Source organism: Pseudophryne corroboree, chromosome 2 (assembly GCF_028390025.1).
Source record: "Pseudophryne corroboree isolate aPseCor3 chromosome 2, aPseCor3.hap2, whole genome shotgun sequence".
Classification (NCBI taxonomy): Eukaryota; Metazoa; Chordata; class Amphibia; order Anura; family Myobatrachidae; genus Pseudophryne; species Pseudophryne corroboree.
The window spans coordinates 635,725,702-635,752,311 of record NC_086445.1 but is presented as its reverse complement, the minus strand read 5'-3'; the positions used below and the strand labels follow the sequence as shown (position 1 = coordinate 635,752,311).

At 47.7% G+C, this 26,610-nt stretch overlaps 1 protein-coding gene across 2 annotated transcripts in view; it reads right to left on the bottom strand.

Annotated features, from left to right (window-relative positions):
- LOC135041345 (mitogen-activated protein kinase 14) overlaps nucleotides 1-26,610 on the bottom strand; it is a 335,823-nt gene that overhangs the window by 299,063 nt on the left and 10,150 nt on the right. For both annotated transcript variants that reach the window (XM_063954930.1, XM_063954929.1), the window contains exon 2: nucleotides 3,232-3,361. In XM_063954930.1, coding sequence (XP_063811000.1) covers nucleotides 3,232-3,361 — 130 coding nt within the window. The remainder of the gene's footprint in view (nucleotides 1-3,231; nucleotides 3,362-26,610) is intronic.

Here is a 26,610-nt window from a genome sequence, read left to right as displayed (position 1 = left end):
TTCTAATGTATGGCCAGCATTAAACTTTTGCACATTATATATGCAGTGTGAGGGCCATATCATTTAACTGCCAGGACTCCTTGATCTTATTTGCACTGAAGCTAGTTCTTAAGAACATTGGCTGTAAGTTTGGGGTTGTCGTTCTGCTTCATGATATGGCCCCCCACAGAGACCTGTGATTACATCAAGTCTGCCTGGGATTACATGAAGAGACAGAAGGATGTAAGCAAGCCTACATTCACAGAAGATCTGTGATTAGTTCTCCAAGATCTTTGGGACAACATCCCTGCTGAGTTCCTTCAAAAACTGTGCAAGTGTATCAAGAAGAATTAACGCTGTTTAGAAGGCAGAGGATAGTCACACCAAATATTGATTTGATTTAGAGTTCTCTTCTGTTCATTTACTTTGCATTTTGTTAACTGATAAAAAAATAAAATATTAAAACTTCTATTTCTGAAAGCGTTCTTACTTTGTAGCATTTTTACACACCTAAAACGTTGGCACAGTACTGTATATATACACACACACACAATATATTATACTGTTCTGAGGATTTCATGTACATGTCTTAGACTTGTCTTTTCAGCACATCCCGCAGATGCTCAATCGAATTGACATCTGGGGAATTTGGAGGACTAGCCAACACCTTAAACTATCATGTTCCTCAACCTGTTCCTGAACAATGTTTGTAATGTAGCAGGACGCACTATCCGGCTGAAAGAGACCACTGCTAGGGAGGCCAATCCCAGGATCGGCGGGATCCCGAGATTTAGGCCCAAAAACGTCCGGGATTAAATCCCGGGAATGGAAGCTCCAACCCCGAGGATTGAGGGATCAGCGTCAAGCGTCCTCAGACGCTGCCCGGCTTCCTCTCCCGGCTCTCCAGCGAAGCGTGACGTGCAGTGAGAGGTCACGATGCGCCGTCAACCGCCGCCGAGAGAAGATGTTTCTCACCTGCCAGTCCGTGATATATGTCGAGTTATGTGTGCAGGGCGGGCACATGGGGAAAAGCCAATCCCGGGATAGACCATTTTCCAATCCCAATACCTGGGATTGAAAAAAATGGTAAGAGATTGGCCTCCCTAGCCACGGCCATCAGGGAAAACTGTGTCATGAAGGGGTGTACTTGTTTTGCAACAACATTTAAGTAGGCTTTATGTGTCTAAGTAACAAACATGAATGACAAGACCCAAGCTATCCCAGCAGAACACTGCCCAGAGCATGGGCTTCTTCCTACAGTGCATCCTGGTGACATCCTTTCCCTAGGTAAGCAATGCACATGCACCTGGTCATCCACATGAGGTTAAAGAAAACGCAATTCATCAGACCAGGCTACCTTCAGCCACTGCTCCAAAATCCAGTTCTTATGCTTGCCTGCCCATTGCAGGCGCTTTCGGCGGTGGACAGGGGGTCAGCATAGGCACTCTGACTGGTCTGAAACTACACAGCAAGCTGCATGCACTGTGTGTTCTGACACTTTATTATCATAGTCACCTTTAACTTTGCCAGCAATTTGCGCTACAGTAGGTCTTCTGTGGGACCACTCCTCACACACATCAATAAGCCTTGGGTGCCCATGACCACGTCACTGGTTCACAAGTTGTCCTTCATTGCGCAACTTTTGGGAGGTACTAACCACTGCATATGTCGAACACCCCACAATTTTGGAGACGCTCTGACCCAGTAGTCTAGTCATCACAACTTGGTGTCAATGCCGCTCAGATCCTTACACTTGCTCATTTAGTTGCTTCCAACACATCAACTTTAATAACCGACTGCTCACTTGCTGCTTAATATATCCCACCCCTTGACAGGTGCCATTTTAAAGTGCTAATCAAAGTTATTCATGTCACCATTGTTTTCAATGTTATGGGTGATCAGTGTAAAAATAAATATCTATATATTAATAGCAAAAGGACAACTTTTATGAGTGACTTAGCAAAATTCGACTCCTAAGGGAGTGAAAAAAGGGTAAAATGTTCTGCCCAGTAAACCTTTGCCCAGTTGAAACAGGGCACATTATCTAGTATTCTTTGCAAAGCAGCAAATTACTTATGATATTCCTTTAGACCAGGGGTGGGGAACCTTTTTTCTACCAAGGGCTATTTGGATATTTCTAAAATCCTTCGGGGGCCATACAAAAATTATCAACTTAAAAATTAGCCTTCCCCCAGTCAGTAGTTATGCCCCCAGTCTCTTGTTATGCCCGATTAGATTTGCCCCCAGTCAGTTGTTATGCCCCATTATATATGCCCACTGTCAGTTGTTTTGGCCCATTAGATATGTCCCGTCAGTTGTTATGCCCCATTAAATATGCCCCCTGCAGTTATGCCTCATTAGATATGCCCCCTGTAGTTATGCCCCATTTAATATGCACCCTAGTAGCGCCGCTTACACACACACACACACATTAAAAGGAAAAAAAACCACAATGCTCACCAGCCCTGCTCCTGCTTCCAGGCCGCTGCCCTCCCTCTCATCTGAAAGATGTCATGACGTCTCTCCCATAGCGCCGCACAGCCACACATGTACACTGCCTGAGCCAGAAGCTGGAGCTCAGGAGTGAGCTCCTGCCTCCGGCTGCTGCTGAGCCGGGCGCACGCTGGTGGTAAAATCTCAGCGGGTGCTCAGCATCTCCTCTCGTTTAGGTGAGCCTGTCCGGGCCGGATCAAGTGGCTTTGAGGGCCTTATACGGCCCTCGGGCCTGAGGTTCCCCACCCCTGCTTTAGACTGTTACGCTCTCATGAGCAGGGCCCTCACCCCTCATGTGCTTTTCCTTCCCTATCTTCTATTCCATAATCCTTACAATAAATGACTCTTAAACCTCGGTTTCTGCCACCCTGATGTACATGTCCTGTACGGTCTTGTACTACAAGGTGCTATTTTCTTATTTTGCTCATTTACTTTGTTAGGTGCTGCGGAACATTTGTGGCACCATACAAAAGGATAATAAATAATAATAATGAGACAAATGAGGTGCTTACATTATTCTTAGCAGCTGTTACCTGTTCACTATGCACCAAGTGAAACAGTGGGAATATATAATGAACTGCAACTGTTACTATAATGGGCAGAACTTTCAATTCACTTGGTGTGCCAATAGGAATACACTATTGAGACTGAAATCCCACCAATAGTTAACATTACTTGTGTTTATTTCTAGATGTTGACAATGGAAGGGTGGATTAAAATATTAGCTGGGAGATACATTATGCAAAGAAAGCAACTCACATTTTCATGTTTCATGTGCTTTAGAAGACGAAGTTCCCTATAGGTACGCTTGGCATGGATGATGGACTGAAAGGGGCGTGAAAGCTTTTTCACTGCCACACGCTGTTCTGTCTTCGTATCAAAGGCCGAACTGTGTGTAAGGGAAAAAAATAAATAAAATTACTACAAAAAGGAATAACGTTTGTGAAGTCTGTTAAAAGTAAATGAGGCAGTACAGGATTCGAATTTTATTAGCCAAGTACACTTTCGTGAACCCGGAATTGGTCTCCGGCCAACTGCACGCCAGAAAACATACATACAGCAACATTGTACATTAACATTCACTCACTTCTCATTAAAGCACATTACCAACAGAGCATGATGGATGTTTTTTTATACAGTTTTCCAGCATATCCAATTGATATTTTTACATTTGCGCCAGAACTTAAAGTACCCAATTTAATAAAAGTGGGTACAATGATTTCTTGTGCTAAAACCCGCTGTAACCCACTGATGGACGAAACGCATTGGGACTAACTCCTGATACTTCCTTTAATGGACAGATAAGCCTTTTAGGTTTTTAAATCTTGTACATGTGTTTTTCAGCCATTGTATGTAATTGCTTTATTAAACCTCTGTGTTTTAATTTTTAATCGATGATGATTCTCATTCAATGGGGATAGCACCCAAAGCGTTTCGTCCATCAGTGCCTGGACTTCAAAAGGGGGATGAATTCTGAAGTTTCTAGACTTCATCTTCCCCTTGATGAAGTTCAGACACTGGATGAAACGAGTCAGAACTGCCTCCTGATATCTCCTGGACAGATAAGCCTTTTATGTTTTTATATCTTGTACATGTGTTTTTTCAGCCGTTGTATGTCATTGCTTTATTAAACCTCTGTGTGCATTTTTTTTATCAATGATGATTCTCATTCAATGGGGATAGCACGTTCCCTAAAGGGCCTTGCCTAAACCTACATTGATATTGTGCAGTGTACATAAATGGTACACACTATGTTGCTCTCTTCTTTTATTGCATATGCCATGGGGATCAGTACGAGATCCCCGCGGTCAGGAGACAGATGCCGGGAGCCCGACAGCCGGGATCCCAGCAGCGAGCGCAGCGCGTCCCCTCGTGGGCTCGACATGCTTCGGGCCCGGTATTTCTATTCCCCTCCGGGTTGCAGCGTGGACCACCACCCAAGCAGGGTAACCAGCCGACAGTCAGGACTCCGACCGCCGGCATTTCAGCTGGTGTCGGGATTCCGGCGTCGGTATTCTGACCGACGGGATCCCAACAGGCGGTCAATTGACTGCCTCCCATGCTATGTTTCCATTGGTGGTTGTTTGACTGAAGATTTTAGAACCAGATAAGTGGTTGTCTATATTATTGCCATATTTTCCCGAGAACACTATTTAGGCGCTGTATTGTTCTCCACTTTATTTATATATATATATATATATATATATATATATATATATATATATATATAGATAGATAGGAGAGAGAGAGAGAGAGAGAGAGAGAGAGAGAGAGAGAGAGAGAGAGAGAGAGAGAGAGAGAGAGAGAGAGAGAGAGAACAACCTGTAGCAGGGGGGAAAAAAATCTTAAAATGATTTGATAAGGCTTTTAAAATTTGATAATGTCTATTAATGTCCCCAAGAAAAAATGTTTTGAATTTTAGAAAGGTTTAAAATAAATCATGTACTTAAATTAGGGGTGCAGAAAAAAAAGATTTGAGCCATGTGAAGCCAATTCTATTAACTTATTCTGCACTTTTCAGAATAAAACCCCCCAAAAATAAGAATTTACTTACCGATAAATCTATTTCTCGTAGTCCGTAGTGGATGCTGGGGACTCCGTCAGGACCATGGGGAATAGCGGCTCCGCAGGAGACAGGGCACAAAAGCAAGCTTTTAGGATCACATGGTGTGTACTGGCTCCTCCCCCTATGACCCTCCTCCAAGCCTCAGTTAGGTACTGTGCCCGGACGAGCGTACACAATAAGGAAGGATCTTGAATCCCGGGTAAGACCCAAACCAGCCACACCAATCACACCGTACAACTTGTGATCTGAACCCAGTTAACAGTATGATAACAATGAAGTAGCCTCTAAAAAAGATGGCTCACAACAATAATAACCCGATTTTTGTAACAATAACTATGTACAAGTAATGCAGACAATCCGCACTTGGGATGGGCGCCCAGCATCCACTACGGACTACGAGAAATAGATTTATCGGTAAGTAAAATCTTATTTTCTCTAACGTCCTAGTGGATGCTGGGGACTCCGTCAGGACCATGGGGATTATACCAAAGCTCCCAAACGGGCGGGAGAGTGCGGGTGACTCTGCAGCACCGAATGAGAGAACTCCAGGTCCTCCTCAGCCAGGGTATCAAATTTGTAGAATTTTACAAACGTGTTCCCCCCTGACCACGTAGCTGCTCGGCAAAATTTTAAAGCCGAGACCCCCTCGGGCATCCGCCCAAGATGAGCCCACCTTCCTTGTGGAATGGGCATTGACAGATTTTGGCTGTGGCAGGCCTGCCACAGACTGTGCAAGCTGAATTGTACTACAAATCCAACGAGCAATAGTCTGCTTAGAAGCAGGAGCACCCATCTTTTGGGGTGCATACAATATAAACAGCAAGTCAGACTTTCTGACTCCAGCCGTCCTGGAAATATTATATATATATATATATTATATATATATATATATATATATATATATATATATATATATATATATATATATATATATATATATATATATATATATTTTTAGGGCCCCGACAACGTCTAGCAACTTGGAGTCCTCCAAGTCCCTAGTAGCCGCAGGCACCACAATATGTTGTTTCAGGCGAAACGCTGACACCACCTTAGGAAGAAACTGGGGACGAGTCCGCAGTTCTGCCCTGTCCGAATGGAAAAACAAATATGAGCTTTTTTTAAGACAAAGCCCCCAATTCTGACAATCGCCTGGCCGAGGCCAGGGCCACAACATGGTCCCTTTCCATGTGAGATATTTCAAATCCACAGATTTGATCGGTTCAAACCAATATGATTTGAGGAATCCCAACACTACGTTGAGATCCCACGGTGCAACTGGAGGCACACAAGGGGCTGTATATGCAATACTCCCTTGACAAACGTCTGGACTTCAGGAATTGAAGCCAATTTTTTCTGGAAGAAAATCTACAGGGCCGAAACTTGAACCTTAATGGACCCCAGTTTGAGGCTCATAGACACTCCTGTTTTCAGGAAGTGCAGAAATCGACCTAGTTGAAATTTTTTCGTGGGGCCTTCCTGGCCTCACCCACGCAACATATTTTCACCACATGTGGTGATAACGTTGTGCGGTCACCTCCTTCCTGGCTTTGACCAGGGTAGGTATGACCTCTTCCGGAATGCCTTTTCCCTTAGGATCCGGCGTTCAACCGCCATGCCGTCAAACGCAGTCGCGGTAAGTCTTGGAACAGACAAGGTCCCTGCTGGAGCAGGTCCTTTCTTAGAGGCAGATGCCACGGTTCCTCTTGGAACAGACATGGTTCTTGCTGAAAGCAAATCCCATCTTAGCTCCCGAGGCCATTAGTCCTCTGTGAGCATCTCTTGAAGTTCCGGGTACCAAGTCCCTCTTGGCCAATCCGGAGCCACGAGTATAGTTCTTACTCCTCTACGTCTTATAATTCTCAATACCTTGGTTATGAGAAGCAGAAGAGGGAACACATACACCGACTGTTACACCCACGGTGTTACCAGGACGTCCACAGCTATTGCCTGAAGGTCTCGTGACCTGGCGCAATACCTGTCCCGTTTTTTGTTCGGGCGGGACGCCATCATTTCCACCTTTGGTCTTTCCCAACGGTTCACAATCATGCGGAAAACTTCCCGATGAAGTTCCCACTCTCCCGGGTGGAGGTCGTGCCTGCTGAGGAAGTCTGCTTCCCAGTCGTCCACTCCCGGAATGAACACTGCTGACAGTGCTATCACATGATTTTCCGTCTAGCGAAAAATCCTTGCAGTTTTGACCACTGCCCTCCTGCTTCTTGTGCCGCCCTATCTGTTTACGTGGGCGACTGCCGTGATGTTATCCCACTGGATCAATACCGGCTGACCTTGAAGCAGAGGCCTTGCTAAGCTTATAGCATTACAAATTTGCTCTTAGCTCCAGTATATTTATGTGGAGAGAATTCTCCAGACTTGATCACACTCCCTGGAAATTTTTTCCCTGTGTGACTGCTCCCCAGCCTCTCAGGCTGGCCTCCGTGGATACCAGCATCCAATCCTGAATGCCGAATCTGCGGCCCTCTAGAAGATGAGCACTCTGTAATCACCACAGGAGAGACACCCTTGTCCTTGGATATAGGGTTATCCGCTGATGCATCTGAAGATGCGATCCGGACCATTTGTCCAGCAGATCCCACTGAAGAGTTCTTGCGTGAAATCTGCCGAATGGAAGCGCTTCGTAATAAGCCACCATTTTTTACCAGGACTCTTGTGCAATGATGCACTGACACTTTTCCTGGTTTTAGGAGGATCCCGATTAGCTCGGATAACTCCCTGGCTTTCTCCTCTGGGAGAAACACCCTTTTCCTGGACTGTGTCCAGAATCATCCCTAGGACCAGCAGACGTGTCGTCGGAACAACTGCGGTTTTGGAATATTTAGAATCCACCCGTGCTGTCGTAGAACTACTTGAGATAGTGCTACTCCGACCTCCAACTGTTCTCTGGACCTTGTTCTTATCAGGAGGTCGTCCATTTTCTTTGAAGACGAATCCTCATTTCGGTCATTACCTTGGTAAAGACCCGGGGTGCCTTGGACACTCCAACGGCATCGTCTGAAACTGATAGTGACAGTTCTGTACCACGAACCTGAGGTACCCTTGGTGAGAAAAGCAAATTTTGGGACATGGAGGTAAGCATCCCTGATGTCCCGGGACACCATATAGTCCCCTTGTTCCCAGTTCGCTATCACTGCTCTGAGTGACTCCATCTGGATTTGAACCCTTGTAAGTGTTCAAATTTTTCAGATTTAGAATCGGTCTCACCTAGCCTTCTGGCTTCAGTACCACCCTATAGTGTGGAACAATACCCCTTTCCTTGTTGTAGGAGGGGTAATTTTATTATCACCTGCTGGGAATACAGCTTGTGAATTGTTTTCAATACTGCCTCCCTGTCGGAGGGGGACATTGGTACAGCAGACTACAGGAACCTGCGAGGGGGGAAACGCCTCGACATTCCAATCTGTGCCCCTTTGATACTACTTGTAGGATCCAGGGGTCCTGTACGGTCCCAGCGTCATGCTGAGAACTTAGTAGAAGCGGTGGAGGGCTTCTGTTACTGGGAATGGGCTGCCTGCTGCAGTCTTCTTCCCTTTCCTCTATCCCTGGGCAGATATCTTATAGGGACGAAAAGACTGAGGCTGAAAAGACGGTGTCTTTTTCTGCAGAGATGTGACTTAGGGTAAAAAACGGTGGATCTTCCAGCAGTTGCCGTGGCCACCAGGTCCCATGGACCGACCCCAAATAACTCCTCCCCTTTTATACGGCAATACATCTTTGTGCCGTTTGGAATCTGCATCCCCTGACCACTGTCGTGTCCATAAACATCTTCTTGCAGATATGGACATCGCATTTACTCTTGATGCCAGAGTGCAAATATCCCTCTGCGCATCTCGTATATATAGAAATGCATTCTTTAAATGCTCTATAGTCAATAAAATACTGTCCCTGTCAAGGGTATCAATATTTTTAGTCAGGGAATCCGACCAAGCCACCTCAGCTCTGCACATCCAGGCTGAGGCGATCGCTGGTCACAGTATAACACCAGCATGTGTGTGTATACTTTTTAGGATATTTTTCTGATAAGCATGTGAGCGCCTTATCCACCCTGAGGGGTGTTTCCCAATGCGCCTTAACTTCTGGCGGGAAAGGGTATACCGCCAATAATTTTCTATCGGGGGAAACCCACGCATCATCACACACTTCATTTAATTTATCTGATTCAGGAAAAACTACAGGTAGTTTTTTCACCTCACACATAATACCCTTCTTTGTGGTACTTGGAGTATCAGAAATATGTAACACCTCCTTCATTGCCCTTAACGTGTGGCCCTAAAGGAAAATACGTTTGTTTCTTCACCGTCGACACTGAAATCAGTGTCCGTGTCTGGGTCTATGTCGACCGACTGAGGTAAATGGGCGTTTTTACAAGCCCCTGACGGTGTCTGAGACGCCTGGACCGGTACTAATTTGTTCGCCGGCCGTCTCATGTCGTCAACCCACTTGCAGCGTGTTGACATTATCACGTAATTCCATAAGTAAGCCATCCATTCCGGTGTCGACTCCCTAGAGAGTGACATCACCATTACAGGCAATTTGCTCCGCCTCCTCACCAACATTTTCCTCATACATGTCGACACACACGTACCGACATACAGCACACACATAGGGAATGCTCTGATAGAGGACAGGACCCACTAGCCCTTTGGGGAGACAGAGGGAGAGTTTGCCAGCACACACCAAAATGCTATAATTATACAGGGACAACCCTTATATAAGTGTTCCTCCCATATAGCATTTAATATATATGTATATCGCCAAATCAGTGCCCCCCCTCTCTGTTTTAACCCTGTTTCTGTAGTGCAGTGCAGGGGAGAGCCTGGGAGCCTTCCCCTCAGCCTTTCTGTGAGGGAAAATGGCGCTGTGTGCTGAGGAGAATAGGCCCCGCCCCCTTTTCGGCGGGCTTCTTCTCCGGAGATTGTGAAGTCTGGCAGGGGTTAAATACATCCATATAGCCTCAAGGGCTATATGTGATGTATTTTTCGCCATACAGGTATTCTACATTGCTGCCAGGGCGCCCCCCCCCCCGCGCCCTGCACCCTCCGTGATCGCTGTGGGAAGTGTGCTGACAGACAATGGCGCACAGCTGCAGTGCTGTGCGCTACCTGAGGAAGACTGAAAAGTCTTCTGCCGCCTGGTTCCGGACCTCTTCAATCTTCAGCATCTGCAAGGGGGTCGGCGGCGCGGCTCCGGGACGAACCCCAGGGCGAGACCTGTGTTCCGACTCCCTCTGAAGCTAATGGTGTCCAGTAGCCTAAGAATCCAATCCATCCTGCACGCAGGTGAGTTGAAATTCTCTCCCCTAAGTCCCTCGATGCAGTGAGCCTGTTGCCAGCAGGACTCACTGAAAATAAAGAACCTAAAAACTTTTTCTAAGCAACTCTTTAAGAGAGCCACCTAGATTGCACCCTTCTCGGACGGGCACAAAAACCTAACTGAGGCTTGGAGGAGGGTCATAGGGGGAGGAGCCAGTACACACCATGTGATCCTAAAAGCTTGCTTTTGTGCCCTGTCTCCTGCGGAGCCGCTATTCCCCATGGTCCTGACGGAGTCCCCAGCATCCACTAGGACGTTAGAGAAATTACATGTAATGATTGGCCCAATTAAGCAGATTGAAAACTTCTAATTAACTAATGGATTGTGTCGGGGGGTCCAAGGTATTCTAAAACAAGTACCGACATTTTCCTCAACAATTTTTCCCTACTTTGCATCAGCTCTGGGGTATAGAAATAGAAGTTACCGTGGCTAAATTTCTCACTGCCAACCACAAGATTGACCTCAAAAAACCTTGTGGCCTACCCCAAACCGCCAGGTCCCATCCATAGATTTCTATGGGGATTTTCTCCCCATAGAAGCCTAAAGGCACAGCATCAGCCCTGGCCCTTGGATGCTGGAGGGGGTGGGACCCTTTTATTGGAGAGTCCCCACTTCCCAAGGGAACCCCGGGCCAGGGCTGCATATTTGTGGGACAATGCTATGGCCGCAGGCACCAGTATAAATGTATCCCCTGGCTGTGGCATTACCTCCTTGGCTAGCAGAGCCTGGTGCTGGTTTTAAAAATACAGCGGACCACTACCTCCTTTTTCCCCCTAAATTGAAACCAGGACCAGTTAAAGAGCCCAATGCGGTTTCTTTAAATACAGGGAAACCTCACGCAATTTATACCCTGTATTTTTAGAACCAGGAATGGCTCAAAGGGCCCAGGGCTGGTTATGCTTAGGAGGGGGGTACTCACAGGGTTTTTTTTCTAAATTTTAACTATTTCTTTCACTTTTACACAAAAAAACACTATACGGATCTGACTAATACGTGCAGGCTTCTCAAAACAAGCTGCTCGCGGGGACGTCTATTTTAAAATAAGAATTTACTTACCGATAATTCTATTTCTCGTAGTCCGTAGTGGATGCTGGGAACTCCGTAAGGACCATGGGGAATAGCGGCTCCGCAGGAGACTGGGCACAAAAGTAAAGCTTTAGGACTACCTGGTGTGCACTGGCTCCTCCCCCTATGACCCTCCTCCAAGCCTCAGTTAGGATACTGTGCCCGGACGAGCGTACACAATAAGGAAGGATTTATGAATCCCGGGTAAGACTCATACCAGCCACACCAATCACACCGTACAACTTGTGATCTGAACCCAGTTAACAGCAGGATAACAGAGGAGCCTCTGGATAGATGGCTCACAACAATAACCCGATTTAGTTAACAATAACTATGTACAAGTATTGCAGACAATCCGCACTTGGGATGGGCGCCCAGCATCCACTACGGACTACGAGAAATAGAATTATCGGTAAGTAAATTCTTATTTTCTCTGACGTCCTAGTGGATGCTGGGAACTCCGTAAGGACCATGGGGATTATACCAAAGCTCCCAAACGGGCAGAAGAGTGCGGATGACTCTGCAGTACCGAATGAGAGAACTCCAGGTCCTCCTCAGCCAGGATATCAAATTTGTAGAATTTAGCAAACGTGTTTTCCCCTGACCAAGTAGCTGCTCGGCAAAGTTGTAAAGCCGAGACCCCTCGGGCAGCCGCCCAAGATGAGCCCACCTTCCTTGTGGAATGGGCTTTTACAGATTTTGGCTGTGGCAGGCCTGCCACAGAATGTGCAAGCTGAATTGTATTACAAATCCAACGAGCAATAGTCTGCTTAGAAGCAGGAGCACCCAGCTTGTTGGGTGCATACAGGATAAACAGCGAGTCAGATTTTCTGACTCCAGCCGTCCCGGAAACATATATTTTCAAGGCCCTGACTATGTCCAACAACTTGGAGTCCTCCAAGTCACTAGTAGCCGCAGGTACCACAATAGGTTGGTTCAGATGAAACACTGAAACCACCTTAGGGAGAAAATGAGGACGAGTCCTCAATTCCGCCCTGTCTGAATGGAAGATCAGATAAGGGCTTTTACAGGATAAAGCCCGCCAATTCTGACACGCGCCTGGCCGAGGCCAGGGCCAACAACATGACCACTTTCCATGTGAGATATTTTAACTCCACAGATTCAAGTGGTTCAAACCAATGTGACTTTAGGAACCCCAAAACTACATTGAGATCCCCAAGTGCCACTGGAGGCACAAAAGGAGGCTGTATATGCAGTACCCCTTTTACAAACGTCTGAACTTCAGGAACTGAAGCTAGTTCTTTCTGGAAGAAAATTGACAGGGCCGAAATTTGAACCTTAATGGACCCCAATTTTAGGCCCATAGACACTCCTGTTTACAGGAAATGCAGGAATCGACCTAGTTGAAATTCCTCCATCGGGGCCTTACTGGCCTCGCACCACGCAACATATTTTCGCCAAATGCGGTGATAATGCTTTGCGGTTACATCCTTCCTGGCTTGATCAGGGTAGGGATGACTTCATCCGGAATGCCTTTTTCCTTCAGGATCCGGCGTTCAACCGCCCTGCCGTCAAACGCAGCCGCGGTAAGTCTTGGAATAGACAGGGTCCTTGCTGGAGCAGGTCCCTTCTTAGAGGTAGAGGCCACGGGTCCTCCGTGAGCATCTCTTGAAGTTCCGGGTACCAAGTCCTTCTTGGCCAATCCGGAGCCACGAGTATAGTTCTTACTCCCCTCCGTCTTATAATTCTCAGTACTTTTGGTATGAGAGGAAGAGGAGGGAACACATACACTGACTGGTACACCCACGGTGTTACCAGAGCGTCCACAGCTATTGCCTGAGGGTCCCTTGACCTGGCGCAATACCTGTCCAATTTTTTGTTTAGGCGGGACGCCATCATGTCCACCTTTGGTTTTTCCCAACGGTTTACAATCATGTGGAAGACTTCTGGGTGAAGTCCCCACTCTCCCGGGTGGAGGTCGTGCCTGCTGAAGAAGTCTGCTTCCCAGTTGTCCACTCCCGGAATGAACACTGCTGACAATGCTATCACATGATTTTCCGCCCAGCGAAAAATCCTTGCAGCTTCTGCCATTGCCCTCCTGCTTCTTGTGCCGCCCTGTCTGTTTACGTGGGCAACTGCCGTGATGTTGTCCGACTGGATCAGCACCGGCTGACCTTGAAGCAGAGGTCTTGCTTGGCTTAGGGCATTGTAAATGGCCCTTAGCTCCAAAATATTTATGTGAAGTGATGTCTCCAGGCTTGACCATAAGCCCTGGAAATTTCTTCCCTGTGTGACTGCTCCCCAGCCTCGCAGGCTGGCATCCGTGGTCACCAGGACCCAGTCCTGAATGCCGAATCTGCGGCCCTCTAGAAGATGAGCACTCTGCAACCACCACAGGAGAGACACCCTTGTCTTTGGTGACAGGGTTATCCGCTGATGCATCTGAAGATGCGATCCGGACCATTTGTCCAGCAGGTCCCACTGGAAAGTTCTTGCGTGGAATCTGCCGAATGGAATTGCTTCGTAGGAAGCCACCATTTTTCCCAGGACCCTTGTGCACTGATGCACTGACACTTGGCCTGGTTTTAGGAGGTTTCTGACTAGTTCGGATAACTCCCTGGCTTTCTCCTCCGGGAGAAACACCTTTTTCTGGACTGTGTCCAGGATCATCCCTAGGAATAGAAGACGTGTCGTCGGGATCAGCTGCGATTTTGGAATATTGAGAATCCAACCGTGCTGCCGCAACACTACTTGAGATAGTGCTACCCCGACTACCAACTGTTCCCTGGATCTTGCCCTTATCAGGAGATCGTCCAAGTAAGGGATAACTAAAACTCCCTTCCTTCGAAGGAGTATCTTCATTTCGACCATTACTTTGGTAAAGACCCGGGGTGCCGTGGACAAACCAAACGGCAGCGTCTGAAACTGATAGTGACAGTTCTGTACCACAAACCTGAGGTACCCTTGGTGAGAAGGGTAAATTGGGACATGGAGATAAGCATCCTTGATGTCCAGAGACACCATATAATCCCCTTCTTCCAGGTTCGCAATCACCGCTCTGAGTGACTCCATCTTGAATTTGAACCTTTGTATGCAAGTGTTCAAGGATTTCAGATTTAAAATAAGTCTCACCGAGCCGTCCGGCTTCGGTACCACAAACAGCGTGGAATAATACCCCTTTCCCTGTTGTAGGAGGGGTACCTTGCTTATCACCTGCTGGGAATACAGCTTGTGAATGGCTTCTGCTGCAGCCTTTTTCCTCTCCCTCTGCCACGGGGCAGAAATGAGGAGTCTTTTTCCAGCTTGTCCTTATGGGGCCTAAAGGACTGCGCCTGATAATACGGCGTCTTCTTATGTTGAGAGGCTACCTGGGGTAAAAATGTGGATTTCCCAGCCGTTGCCACCAGGTCTGTTAGACCTACCCCAAATAACTCCTCCCTTTTATAAGGCAATACTTCCATATGCCTTTTGGAATCAGCATCACCTGACCACTGTCTTGTCCATAACCCTCTTCTGGCAGAAATGGACAGCGCACTTACTCTTGATGCCAGTCGGCAAATATCCCTCTGTGCATCACGCATATATAGAAATGCATCTTTTAAATGCTCTATAGTCAGTAATATACTGTCCCTATCTAGGGTATCAATATTGTCAGTCAGGGAATCCGACCAAGCCACCCCAGCACTGCACATCCAGGCTGAGGCGATTGCTGGTCGCAGTATCACACCCGTGTGAGTGTATATACATTTTTAGGATATTTTCCTGCTTTCTGTCAGCAGGTTCCTTAAGGGCGGCCGTATCCAGGGATGGTAGTGCCACCTGTTTAGACAAGCGTGTGAGCGCTTTATCCACCCTAGGGGGTGTTTCCCAACGTGCCCTATCCTCTGGCGGGAAGGGGTATGATGCTAATAACTTTTTAGGAATTAACAGTTTTTATCGGGGGAAACCCACGCATCATCACACACTTCATTTAATTCCTCAGATGCAGGAAAAACTACCGGCAGTTTTTTCTCACCCAACATAATACCCTTTTTAGTGGTACTGGTATTATCAGAAATATGTAAAACATTTTCCATAGCCTCAATCATGTAACGTGTGGCCCTACTGGAAGTCACATTCGTCTCTTAATCATCGACACTGGAGTCAGTATCCGTGTCGGCGTCTGTATCTGCCATCTGAGGTAACGGGCGTTTTAGAGCCCCTGATGGCTTTTGAGACACCTGGACAGGCACAGGCTGAGTAGCCGGCTGTCTCATGTCATCAATCTTTTGTAAAGAGCTGACACTGTCACGTAATTCCTTCCATAAGCTCAGCCACTCAGGTGTCGACTCCCTAGGGGGTGACATCTCCATTACAGGCAATTGCTCCGCCTCCACACCATTTTCCTCCTCATACATGTCGACACAATCGTACCGACACACAGCACACACACAGGGAATGCTCTGATAGAGGACAGGACCCCACTAGCCTTTTGGGGAGACAGAGGGAGAGTATGCCAGCACACACCAGAGCGCTATATATATATACAGGGATAACCTTATAGAAGTGTTTTTCCCCTTATAGCTGCTGTTTTATTAATACTGCGCCTAATTAGTGCCCCCCTCTCTTTTTTAACCCCTTTCTGTAGTGTAGTAACTGCAGGGGAGAGCCAGGGAGCTTCCCTCCAACGGAGCTGTGAGAGAAAATGGCGCCAGTGTGCTGAGGAGATAGGCTCCGCCCCTTTTTCGCGGACTTTTCTCCCGCATTTTTATGGATTCTGGCAGGGGTTAAAATACATCCATATAGCCCTGGGGGTTATATGTGATGTATGTTTGCCAGCCAAGGTGTTTTTATTGCTGCTCAGGGCGCCCCCCCCCCCAGCGCCCTGCACCCTCAGTGACTGCAGTGTGAGGTATGTATGAGGAGCAATGGCGCACAGCGGCAGTGCTGTGCGCTACCTTGGTGAAGACTGATGTCTTCTGCCGCCGATTTTCCGGACCTCTTCTTGCTTCTGGCTCTGTAAGGGGGCCGGCGGCGCGGCTCTGGGACCGGACTCAGAGGCTGGGCCTGTGTTCGGTCCCTCTGGAGCTAATGGTGTCCAGTAGCCAAGAAGCCCAAGCTGGCTGCAAGCAGGCAGGTTCGCTTCTTCTCCCCTTAGTCCCTCGATGCAGTGAGCCTGTTGCCAGCAGGTCTCACTGAAAATAAAAAACCTAAAACTAAACTTTCACTAAGAAGCTCAGGAGAGCCCCTAGTGTGCACCCTTCTCGGCCGGGCACAAAAATCTAACTGAGGCTTGGAGGAGGGTCATAGGGGGAGGAGCCAGTGCACACCAGGTAGTCCTAAAGCTTTACTTTTGTGCCCAGTCTCCTGCGGAGCCGCTATTCCCCATGGTCCTTACGGAGTTCCCAGCATCCACTAGGACGTCAGAGAAAAGTGCATTTTGAGCCGATTCACGGTCGTGCTTGCAGATACGAATCCTGGTTAATTTCCATGTTGTGGTGGTGCATATGGAAAGTCCTTCCGAGTTTGGCCGATGGTGTATTTATTCGTACATGTCTATTCTACTGTGTTTTTCAATTCTATTTGAGCAAACACTACCGTGTTTAGTAAATTACCGAGATAGGAATTACGGCAGTGATTGCCAACCTGAATGAACACGGTGCTTAGTAAATTTACCTCAAAATGCTTTGGCAGACATCTGGCTCCAGGACTCAATAACATGCTTAGCAATACCGGACGTTCTGCTGGCCTCACATATTTTCATATATTTTATTCAGATAAGCTGCCCCCCTTTTGGGGAATTAAAATTATTTTGCCGTGTATGTATGGTGTGCTATTATGCCAGCTGTGCTTTCTTGGGCTGTGGTGCTGTCAAGAATTTGGAGTGTCTGGTCTTAGCATACTAAGTACAATAGAAATCCTATTGTTAGATAAGCTTACTGAAATCACGTTGCGGTAGAGTGCCATTCTTATCTATTCACAGAGTCACATTGGTGTTTTTATTTTAGACAATATTTCATATCTATTGGTGTATGTATGCACAAATATATATGGAATAACTAATTTGGAGTACATGGTCATGCCAAAAAATATATTTCTCTAAGGCTGGGTAGGGTACACACTTGCAAAGAAACCATTTACACAGCCTACAAACGGCCATCAGCTCATGTGTACAATGTTAAAACAATATATATTTATTATATGGTATGCACCTACACATTTTTCCAATTGCATATATTTTATGTATAACTGCAATAAGATCTGCAGGTTTTTTGGCGTTTTTTTATTTAAAAATAGTTGAAGTAAAATGCTAGCTTAAAGCTGAACAATGCATTTTGCCTTCACAATTCACTTGTAAAGATCATAATTTTTGTTGCAGTGTTATCTTATCTTCTAAATAAAGATATTCTTTTTACACAAAAATCCCGGATCCGACCCGGGATTTGGAACACTGTTCCAAACCAGATCTGTCCCAGGATTTACTCTGTTTCCAATGCGGTGCCGACATAGGAAATTCCCAGGTCAGCACCATTCACACTGCACATGGGTGCAGTGTCTCCAAGGCCCACACTTGGGGATGACATTCCCAAGCACCAGGAAATCCACTTATCGTGACCCCCGGGGTACCTACGTCACACTGGGAGCAAGCTCAGCACTCGGGATGCTACAGTTGGGAGGTATGGGCTCTCCCATTACTGTAAACGGGTCCCAAGTTGGATGACCCCGGTTACCCGTTTACACTGCCTCTCAACACGAATCCTACCCGTGTACAGCCCATGTCGAGACCCGGCTAAGATAGCAGTTTACACTGCAGCCCGACACGGGTACACTCGGCAATAAACCGGGTTATTTGGGCAGTGTGAGAGGGGTATTAGTAATAAAATAAAAACATATAGTCCTTACTTGATGGAGGGTGGGGATAATGTGCACCTGTCATCTGAAACTAATTTTGACTGAAACCAAAATGTGCATCAACACAAAAAAAACAAGATTTATGGTAAGAACTTACCGTTGTTAAATCTTTCTGCGAGGTACACTGGGCTCCACAGGGAATAACATTGGGGTGTAGAGTAGGATCTTGATCCGAGGCACCAACAGGCTCAAAGCTTTGACTGTTCCCAAGATGCATAGCACCGCTTCCTCTATAACCCCGCCTCCGTGCACAGGAGCTCAGTTTTTGTTGACCAGTCCAATGCAGTAGCAGGTAAGAGAGACGACGATCGTTAGTAGCCACATACATCACACACACACACTCACGACAGGAGAGGGTGTCAGCGGCCATACCAACCCAAAGAAGCTAAGTGCGTCAGGGTGAGCGCACTGTGGAGCCCAGTGTACCTCGCAGTAAGAGATTTAACAATGGTAAGTTCTTACCATAAATCTCGTTTTCTGCTGCAGGGTACACTGGGCTCCACAGGGAATAACATCGGGGGGGATGTCCTAAAGCAGTTCCTTATGGGAGAGGACGTACTGTAGCGGGCACAAGAACCCCGTGTCCAAAGGAAGCATCCTGGGAGGCGGAAGTATCATAGGCATAGAACCTTATGAACGTGTACACTGAGGACCATGTAGCCGCCTTGCACAATTGTTCCAGGGTCGCACCATGGCGGACCGCCCAAGAAGGTCCAACAGATAGAGTAGAATGAGCTTTAATGGTACCAGGTGCTGGAAGGCCAGCCTGTACATAAGCATGTGCAATCACCTTTCTAATCCATCTGGCCAAGTTCTGCTTATTAGCAGGCCAGCCACGTTTGGGACATAAGGAGGCTGAATGTGCAACACACCCTAAGTGAAGCTATGAACATCAGACAAAGATGCAATTTTTCTCATAACGACAAGACAGAAATATGAACCTTGAGGGAGGCTAGACGAAGACTTAAGTCCAGGACTTGCTGTAGAAAAGCCAAAAGTTTGGCAGTACTAAACTTGTAAGCGTCATGATTGTTATTTGCGCTCCAAAGTAAGAATTCGAGCAGAAGCCGGCTTCAACATAGTTTGAATGACCGCCTCCAAAAAACCTTTGGCCCTCAAGACGGAAGCTTCACGAGCCATGCCGTCAAAGCCAGCCGGTGCCAGATCCTGGTAGACACAAGGGCCCTGAACGAGGAAGTCTGGTCGTTGTGGAAGCAGAAGAGGACGCTCTAATGATTGACCCTGAAGGTCTGAAAACCAGTGCCGTCAGGGCAACGCTGGAGTGATCAGAAGTAGGATTCCTCCTTCTTGCTTGAATTTCCTTAATACTCTGGGCAGAAGTGACATGGGAAGGAACACGTAGGGCAGCCAAAAGTTCCATGGATTTGCCAGTGCGTCCACGAATGCTGCTTGAGGACCCCTTGTCCTTGCTCCGAAGACCGGAACCTTGTGATTGTGTCGAGATATCATCAGGTCCACATCTGGGAGGCCCCACTTGTCCACTAGGGGTTGAAATACTTCTGAATGGAGGATCCACTCTCCGGAGTGTATGTCCTGATGACTGAGGAAGTCCGCTTTTTAGTTTAGGACCCCCGGAATGAACACTGCTGATATGGCTGGCAGATGGCGTTCTGCCCACTGAAGAATTCTTGATCCTTCCCTCATTGCCATGCGGCTGCGAGTGCCGACTTGATGATTTATGTACGCCACCGTGGTGGCGTTGTCCAATTGTACTTGAACAGGTCTGTTCTGTATTAAATGCTGGGCCAAGTTCAAAGCATTGAACACCGCCCGCAGTTCCAGAATGTTTATCGGGTGGCAAGATTCCTCCTTGGTCTACCGACCCTGAAGGGAGTGTTGCTCCAACACTGCACCCCAGCCTCTCAGACTGGCATCCGTCGTCAGAAGGACCCAGCTGGAGATCCAGAAGGGAGGACCCCCGCTCAAACGTCGATCCTGCAGCCACCAGCTCAGTGACAGATGGACCTCCGGAGAAAATGAGACCTGATCCGGTAAAGCAGGCCATACCATTTGGCAAGAAACAGTTCTGTAGAGGGCGTGAATGGAATTGAGCGTACTCCACCATGTCGAAGACAGAGACCATGAGACCTAGCACTTATATCGCCGAATGTATTGACACTTGCAGACGAGACAGGAAGTATCGAATCTTGTCCTGAAGCTTCAGGACCCTCTCCCGAAACAAAACAACCGCTGGTTGCGGGTGTCCAACAACGCTCCCAGGTGCACCATGCTCTGCGCAGGGACCAGGGAAGATTTCTTCCAGTTGATGAGCCACCCGTGGGCTTGCAGAAACTGGATAGTCAGATCCAGATGGCGTAGGAGAACTTCTGGGGAATTTGCCAGTATCAACAAGTCGTCCAGATACGGTAGGATCCTAACCCCTTGACGGCGGAGCACAGCCGTCATTACCGCCATGACCTTGGTGAAGACTCGCGGAGTGGTCAAACCAAAAGGAAACGCCCGAAATTGGTAATGGAGGTTGCCCACAGCAAACCTCAGGTACTGCTGATGCGACATTGCAATAGGAATATGCAGGTAAGCATCCTGTATGTCCAGGGAGACCATATAATCCCCAGGTTCCAAGGCCAGAACAATAGAGCGAAGGGTTTCCATACGAAACTTGGAAACCTTGACAAATTTGTTCAAGGACTTGAGTTTGAGAATGGGCCAGGAAGACCCATTCAGTTTCGGGACTAGGAACAGCGGTGAATAGTACCCCTTGCCTCTCTGAGCCACAGGCACTTGTACTACCACTCCTGTGTCCAGGAGGGACTGTACCACCGAATTAAGAGTGTTTGCCCTCACCTGATCCAAAGGGACGTCAGGCAAAAATCGATGAGGGGAACGTTTCTTGAAGGATACGGCGTAACCTCGAGTGACGACTTCCCGTACCCAGGCATCGGAAGTGGTCTTCAACCATTCCTGGGTAGACCCCAGAAGTCAGCCCCCCACCCTGGGATCCCCCAGGGGGAGGCCCGCCCAGTCATGCGGCAGGCTTGTCAGTTTTGGAAGCAGGCTGACGGGCAGCCCAGCCCCGTTTGGGTTTGGGCTAAGTAGGTTTGGAAGTGCGACCGTGTTTCGGGTACCCCTGACCTTTTGCTTTTCCCGGAGGATGAAAGGAACGAGAGGAAGTACTCTTAGCCTTCGGCACCGAAGGAGCCGCACTAGGCAGACATGCCGTTTTAGCAGAAGCCAAGTCAGCCAATATCTTTTTGAGATCTTCTCCAAAAAGAATGTCTCCCTTAAAAGGGAGTACCTCCAGGGTTTTCTTGGAGTCCAGATCAAATCAATGGACCAGGACCGCTACCAAAGAATCCGGCGAGCCAGGATAGATGTAGTAGAAGCCTTGGCCGCCAGAATACCGGCATCAGAAGCCGCCTCCTTCACATAAAGTGAAGCTGTGAGAATATATACGATAGGCATTGTCTAGCGTGATCAGAAGCATTGGAAGGCAACTCTGCCTCCAACTCCTGGGCCCACGCCTCAATGGCTTCTGCAGCCCAAGTTGCTGCAATAGTGGGCCTATGCGCAGCACCAGTTAGGGTGTAAATTGCCTTTAAACAACCCTCCACACACTTATCCGTCGGTTCCTTCAGAGATGTGACGGTAGTCACAGGCAGAGCTGAGAATACTACCAGCCGCGCCACTTGCGAATCCACTGGCAGGGGCGTTTCCCAATTTTTACTTAGCTCCGCAGCAAGAGGATAGCGAGCCAGCATCTTCTTGTGAGGTGTGAATTTCTTACCTGGAGTTTCCCAGAATTCCTGACGTATGTCCACTAAGTGGTCAGAGTGAGGTAAAACTTGCTTAACCACTTTCTTACGTTTGAACCAGTCCAGTTTCTTAGGAACGGCATCAGGCTCTGCGTCATCAGTGATCTGAAGAATCATCCTGATCACCTCCAACAAGTCAGGTACATCTACCTGCGAACCAGCCTCCCCATCAGAACTATCAGGATCAGAATCTGAGGGGTCAATATAAACACCATCCTCATCAGATGAGGTGTCTGGGACAGTGGTAGACTGTGAGGAAGTAATGGCCCGTTTAGATGACCCCTTGGTCTTAGGTGGGCGAGAGTCAGATTTCTTTTTAGTCAGAGACTGGTTTAATTGCTGTAACTGACTGGAGATTTAATCTGCCCAGGGCGGATTAACTGCAGGGACCATGATCGGTTGTACTGGCACAGGAGGTCCCATAAGGGGCGTAAATTTGGTTACAAGCGTAGTTAATAACGAGGAAAATGTAGCCCAAGGTGGGGCATTTTTAACCCCTGTTGCCACTATTCCACTAGGGGATAGGGAACCCCCAGAACCTGAATTCTCTGCTGCTAAGTTTTCCTCAAACATGCCTGCAGCGTCACCTCCACACACTGTGGGATCAGCTCCAGCTCTGTAGCCCCCTGTAGCTGACATAGCCAAAAGCCCAATCTCAGGCAACACAGTACAATATCAGCAGCAATATACCTGCCAAGCACCCCCTGTGCAGCTTATATATTCCGCAAACAGGGAATTCAAGAGGTATATGGTGACTAAAGATCACAAAGAAACACACAATGAGTATATCTTGTGAGACACCAATATCAGATAATAAACCTGAAAGCACTGAGCCCCCTCAGGTCATAGAATATAGGGATAGCAATCTGAGTAAGAGACACAAAATGGAGGTCACACAGCAGCTACATGCACACACATATAGTCACAATGGGGGTCATTCAGAGTTGTTCGCTCACTAGCAGATTTTAGCAGCCGTGCAAACGCTATGCCGCCTCCCACTGGGAGTGTATTTTAGCTTAGCAGAAGTGCGAACGAAAGGATCGCAAGGCGGCTACAAAAAAAAATTTGTGCAGTTTCAGAGCAGCTCCAGGCCTACTCAGCGCTTGCGATCACTTCAGACTATTCAGTTCCTGTTTTGACGCCACAAACACGCCCTGCGTTCGCCCAGCCACGCCTGCGTTTTTCCTGGCACACCTGCGTTTTTTCGAACACTCCCTGAAAACGGTCCGTTAACACCCAGAAACACCCTCTTCCTGTCAATCACTCTGCGGCCAGCAGTGCGACTGAAAAGCTTCGCTAGTCCTTGTGTGAAACTACAGCGTTTGTTGTAATATTGCGCCGCATGCGCAGAAGTGTTGATTTTTTTGCCTGATCGCTGCGCAGCGACCGAAATCTGCTAGCGAACAGCTCAGAATGACCCCCAATGTACAATGCAGAAATTATGACATGCAATAAAACTGCACTGGACTAGCAATACAAAGTAATACTCAGTATAGCTATATAATTAGTAGACATATCAATGCACAGTAAAGACTGGATGTATATCACAGGGTACTTGTACTATATAACCCTGACCAAATGCACTGTTTCTTAACTAACACTGTCAACAGACATGCATGGAGAATACTTAAGTGTCTTGTAAAATGCACAGCACTGACATGTAGGCGGCTTCACAAAGAAGGATTTGCCCAAACAGTCCCAGGAACAGTGCTGCTCTGTGTAATGGCGCCCAAACACTGACTGGGAGTGAGGGAGAGAGATATATGCAGCTCCAGGGTGGGAACATTACTGTATATGGCGGGCTGGGGGAGGGGCTACAGGTCCAAGCCTTATCCCCCTGCTGGATCACACCACTGGTACTATGGGCTGTAATTACGTTTTTTTATGAGGAAAAAAAACGATCTGTGCCCTTGCCCTGGTGGTTTAGTGGAGTCCCTGCTCGACCAGTGTCCACGCCAGCGCGTGTGGCCCGCCTCCCACCGGCCGCACTAGACCGCGATTTCAGCGGGACCCGCCTAGGGGACCATAGAAACATAGAATTTGACGGACCCGCTTCCCTCCTCACTGAGTGCGGACACGCGATCCAGGAGAACTGCGGCAAGTGTGTGACTAACGGTGAGCAAACCGGAGCCTCCGCTGTAAGTACCCGGCAATACAGCTCCGCTGGGGGAGGTAATGGAGCTGCAGCAGGAGATGTCAGACTGACATCTATCACTGCTGCAGCCCTTGAAGTCTTCTATCTTCGCTTAGAAAAGCTCTCTCAGGGCTGCTGAAGCAGCCCACCTGTTGTATGCCTGCTTACTGCATGGCACCAACTACAAAACTGAGCTCCTGTGCACGGAGGCGGGGTTATAGAGGCGGCGCTGTGCATCTTTGAAACGGTCAAAGTTTTAAGCCTGTTGGTGCCTCGGATCAAGATCCTACTCCCCGATGTTATTCCCTGTGGAGCCCAGTGTACCCCGCAGTAGAAAAACTGGACATGAAGGTGTCAATTCAATTGTTTTACCCTGTGGATGCTACTAGATGGCAACAGATGAAGCAATTAAATTGTTGCTAAGGTCGAGCACAAATAGCTGCAGCGGGACATTTCAACTCGCTGCCTCCTAGGATGGCGAGCTGAAATGTGCTTAAAGTGTCCCGTTTGGGTGCCCAAATGGCACTTTTCCCTTTGCAAGGCCAAACCAGGTGCTTTTGTGTGCATCAAAAGTAGTAGGCGCCCAATCTAGGCAACAACTGAATTGCTCAATGGGCACCCAATACTTTGGCAGACCAAAAAAACTACTGAATAGTGCCTTACTGTCAATTCTTAACTGTTTCTTAACTAACACTGTCAACAGACATGCATGGAGAATACTTAAGTGTCTTGTAAAATGCACAGCACTGACATGTAGGCGGCTTCACAAAGAAGGATTTGCCCAAACAGTCCCAGGAACAGTGCTGCTCTGTGTAATGGCGCCCAAACACTGACTGGGAGTGAGGGAGAGAGATATATGCAGCTCCAGGGTGGGAACATTACTGTATATGGCGGGCTGGGGGAGGGGCTACAGGTCCAAGCCTTATCCCCCTGCTGGATCACACCACTGGTACTATGGGCTGTAATTAAAACGTTTTTTTATGAGGAAAAAAAATGATCTGTGCCCTTGCCCTGGTGGTTTAGTGGAGTCCCTGCTCGACCAGTGTCCACGCCAGCGCGTGTGGCCCGCCTCCCACCGGCCGCACTAGACCGCGATTTCAGCGGGACCCGCCTAGGGGACCATAGAAACATAGAATTTGACGGACCCGCTTCCCTCCTCACTGAGTGCGGACACGCGATCCAGGAGAACTGCGGCAAGTGTGTGACTAACGGTGAGCAAACCGGAGCCTCCGCTGTAAGTACCCGGCAATACAGCTCCGCTGGGGGAGGTAATGGAGCTGCAGCAGGAGATGTCAGACTGACATCTATCACTGCTGCAGCCCTTGAAGTCTTCTATCTTCGCTTAGAAAAGCTCTCTCAGGGCTGCTGAAGCAGCCCACCTGTTGTATGCCTGCTTACTGCATGGCACCAACTACAAAACTGAGCTCCTGTGCACGGAGGCGGGGTTATAGAGGCGGCGCTGTGCATCTTTGGAACGGTCAAAGTTTTAAGCCTGTTGGTGCCTCGGATCAAGATCCTACTCCCCGATGTTATTCCCTGTGGAGCCCAGTGTACCCCGCAGTAGAAAAACTGGACATGAAGGTGTCAATTCAATTGTTTTACCCTGTGGATGCTACTAGATGGCAACAGATGAAGCAATTAAATTGTTGCTAAGGTCGAGCACAAATAGCTGCAGCGGGACATTTCAACTCGCTGCCTCCTAGGATGGCGAGCTGAAATGTGCTTAAAGTGTCCCGTTTGGGTGCCCAAATGGCACTTTTCCCTTTGCAAGGCCAAACCAGGTGCTTTTGTGTGCATCAAAAGTAGTAGGCGCCCAATCTAGGCAACAACTGAATTGCTCAATGGGCACCCAATACTTTGGCAGACCAAAAAAACTACTGAATAGTGCCTTACTGTCAATTCTTAACAAGTTGACAGGCTGCATTCCCATGCATTTGCTCATCTAACAAAATAACAGCCTCCAGTGAGTGCTGGCAACAGGTGACGTAAAAAAGCTCTACACCAAGCAGCCACTTCAAGTAAACATGCTATTCTCGTGTAATTAACTGTTCAATTAGTGGCATATGTACACGTGGTGTAATTTAAAGAATTAAGCATGTTTTGTGTGGTTGAGATTATGAGGGAAATAGGGTAAAACAAAATTGAGTTATTAGGCATATTCAAGTAGCAGTGCGATAATTGAATACACCCCACTGAGTCTGCTATGAACATATCAAGTCACTTGTTAATGTTAACAGACATTGTGCAAAGGTAGGGCAAAGTCAGACATGCAAATGGGACAGCAGTAAGTCATTATTTTGCTCTTGTAACCATTGTGAAAGCCCCTCTTGTTATTCTCCTGTCACCAGTTTGGTAAGCTATTAGTAGGCCATTCATATGGACATGAGGGACTGTGT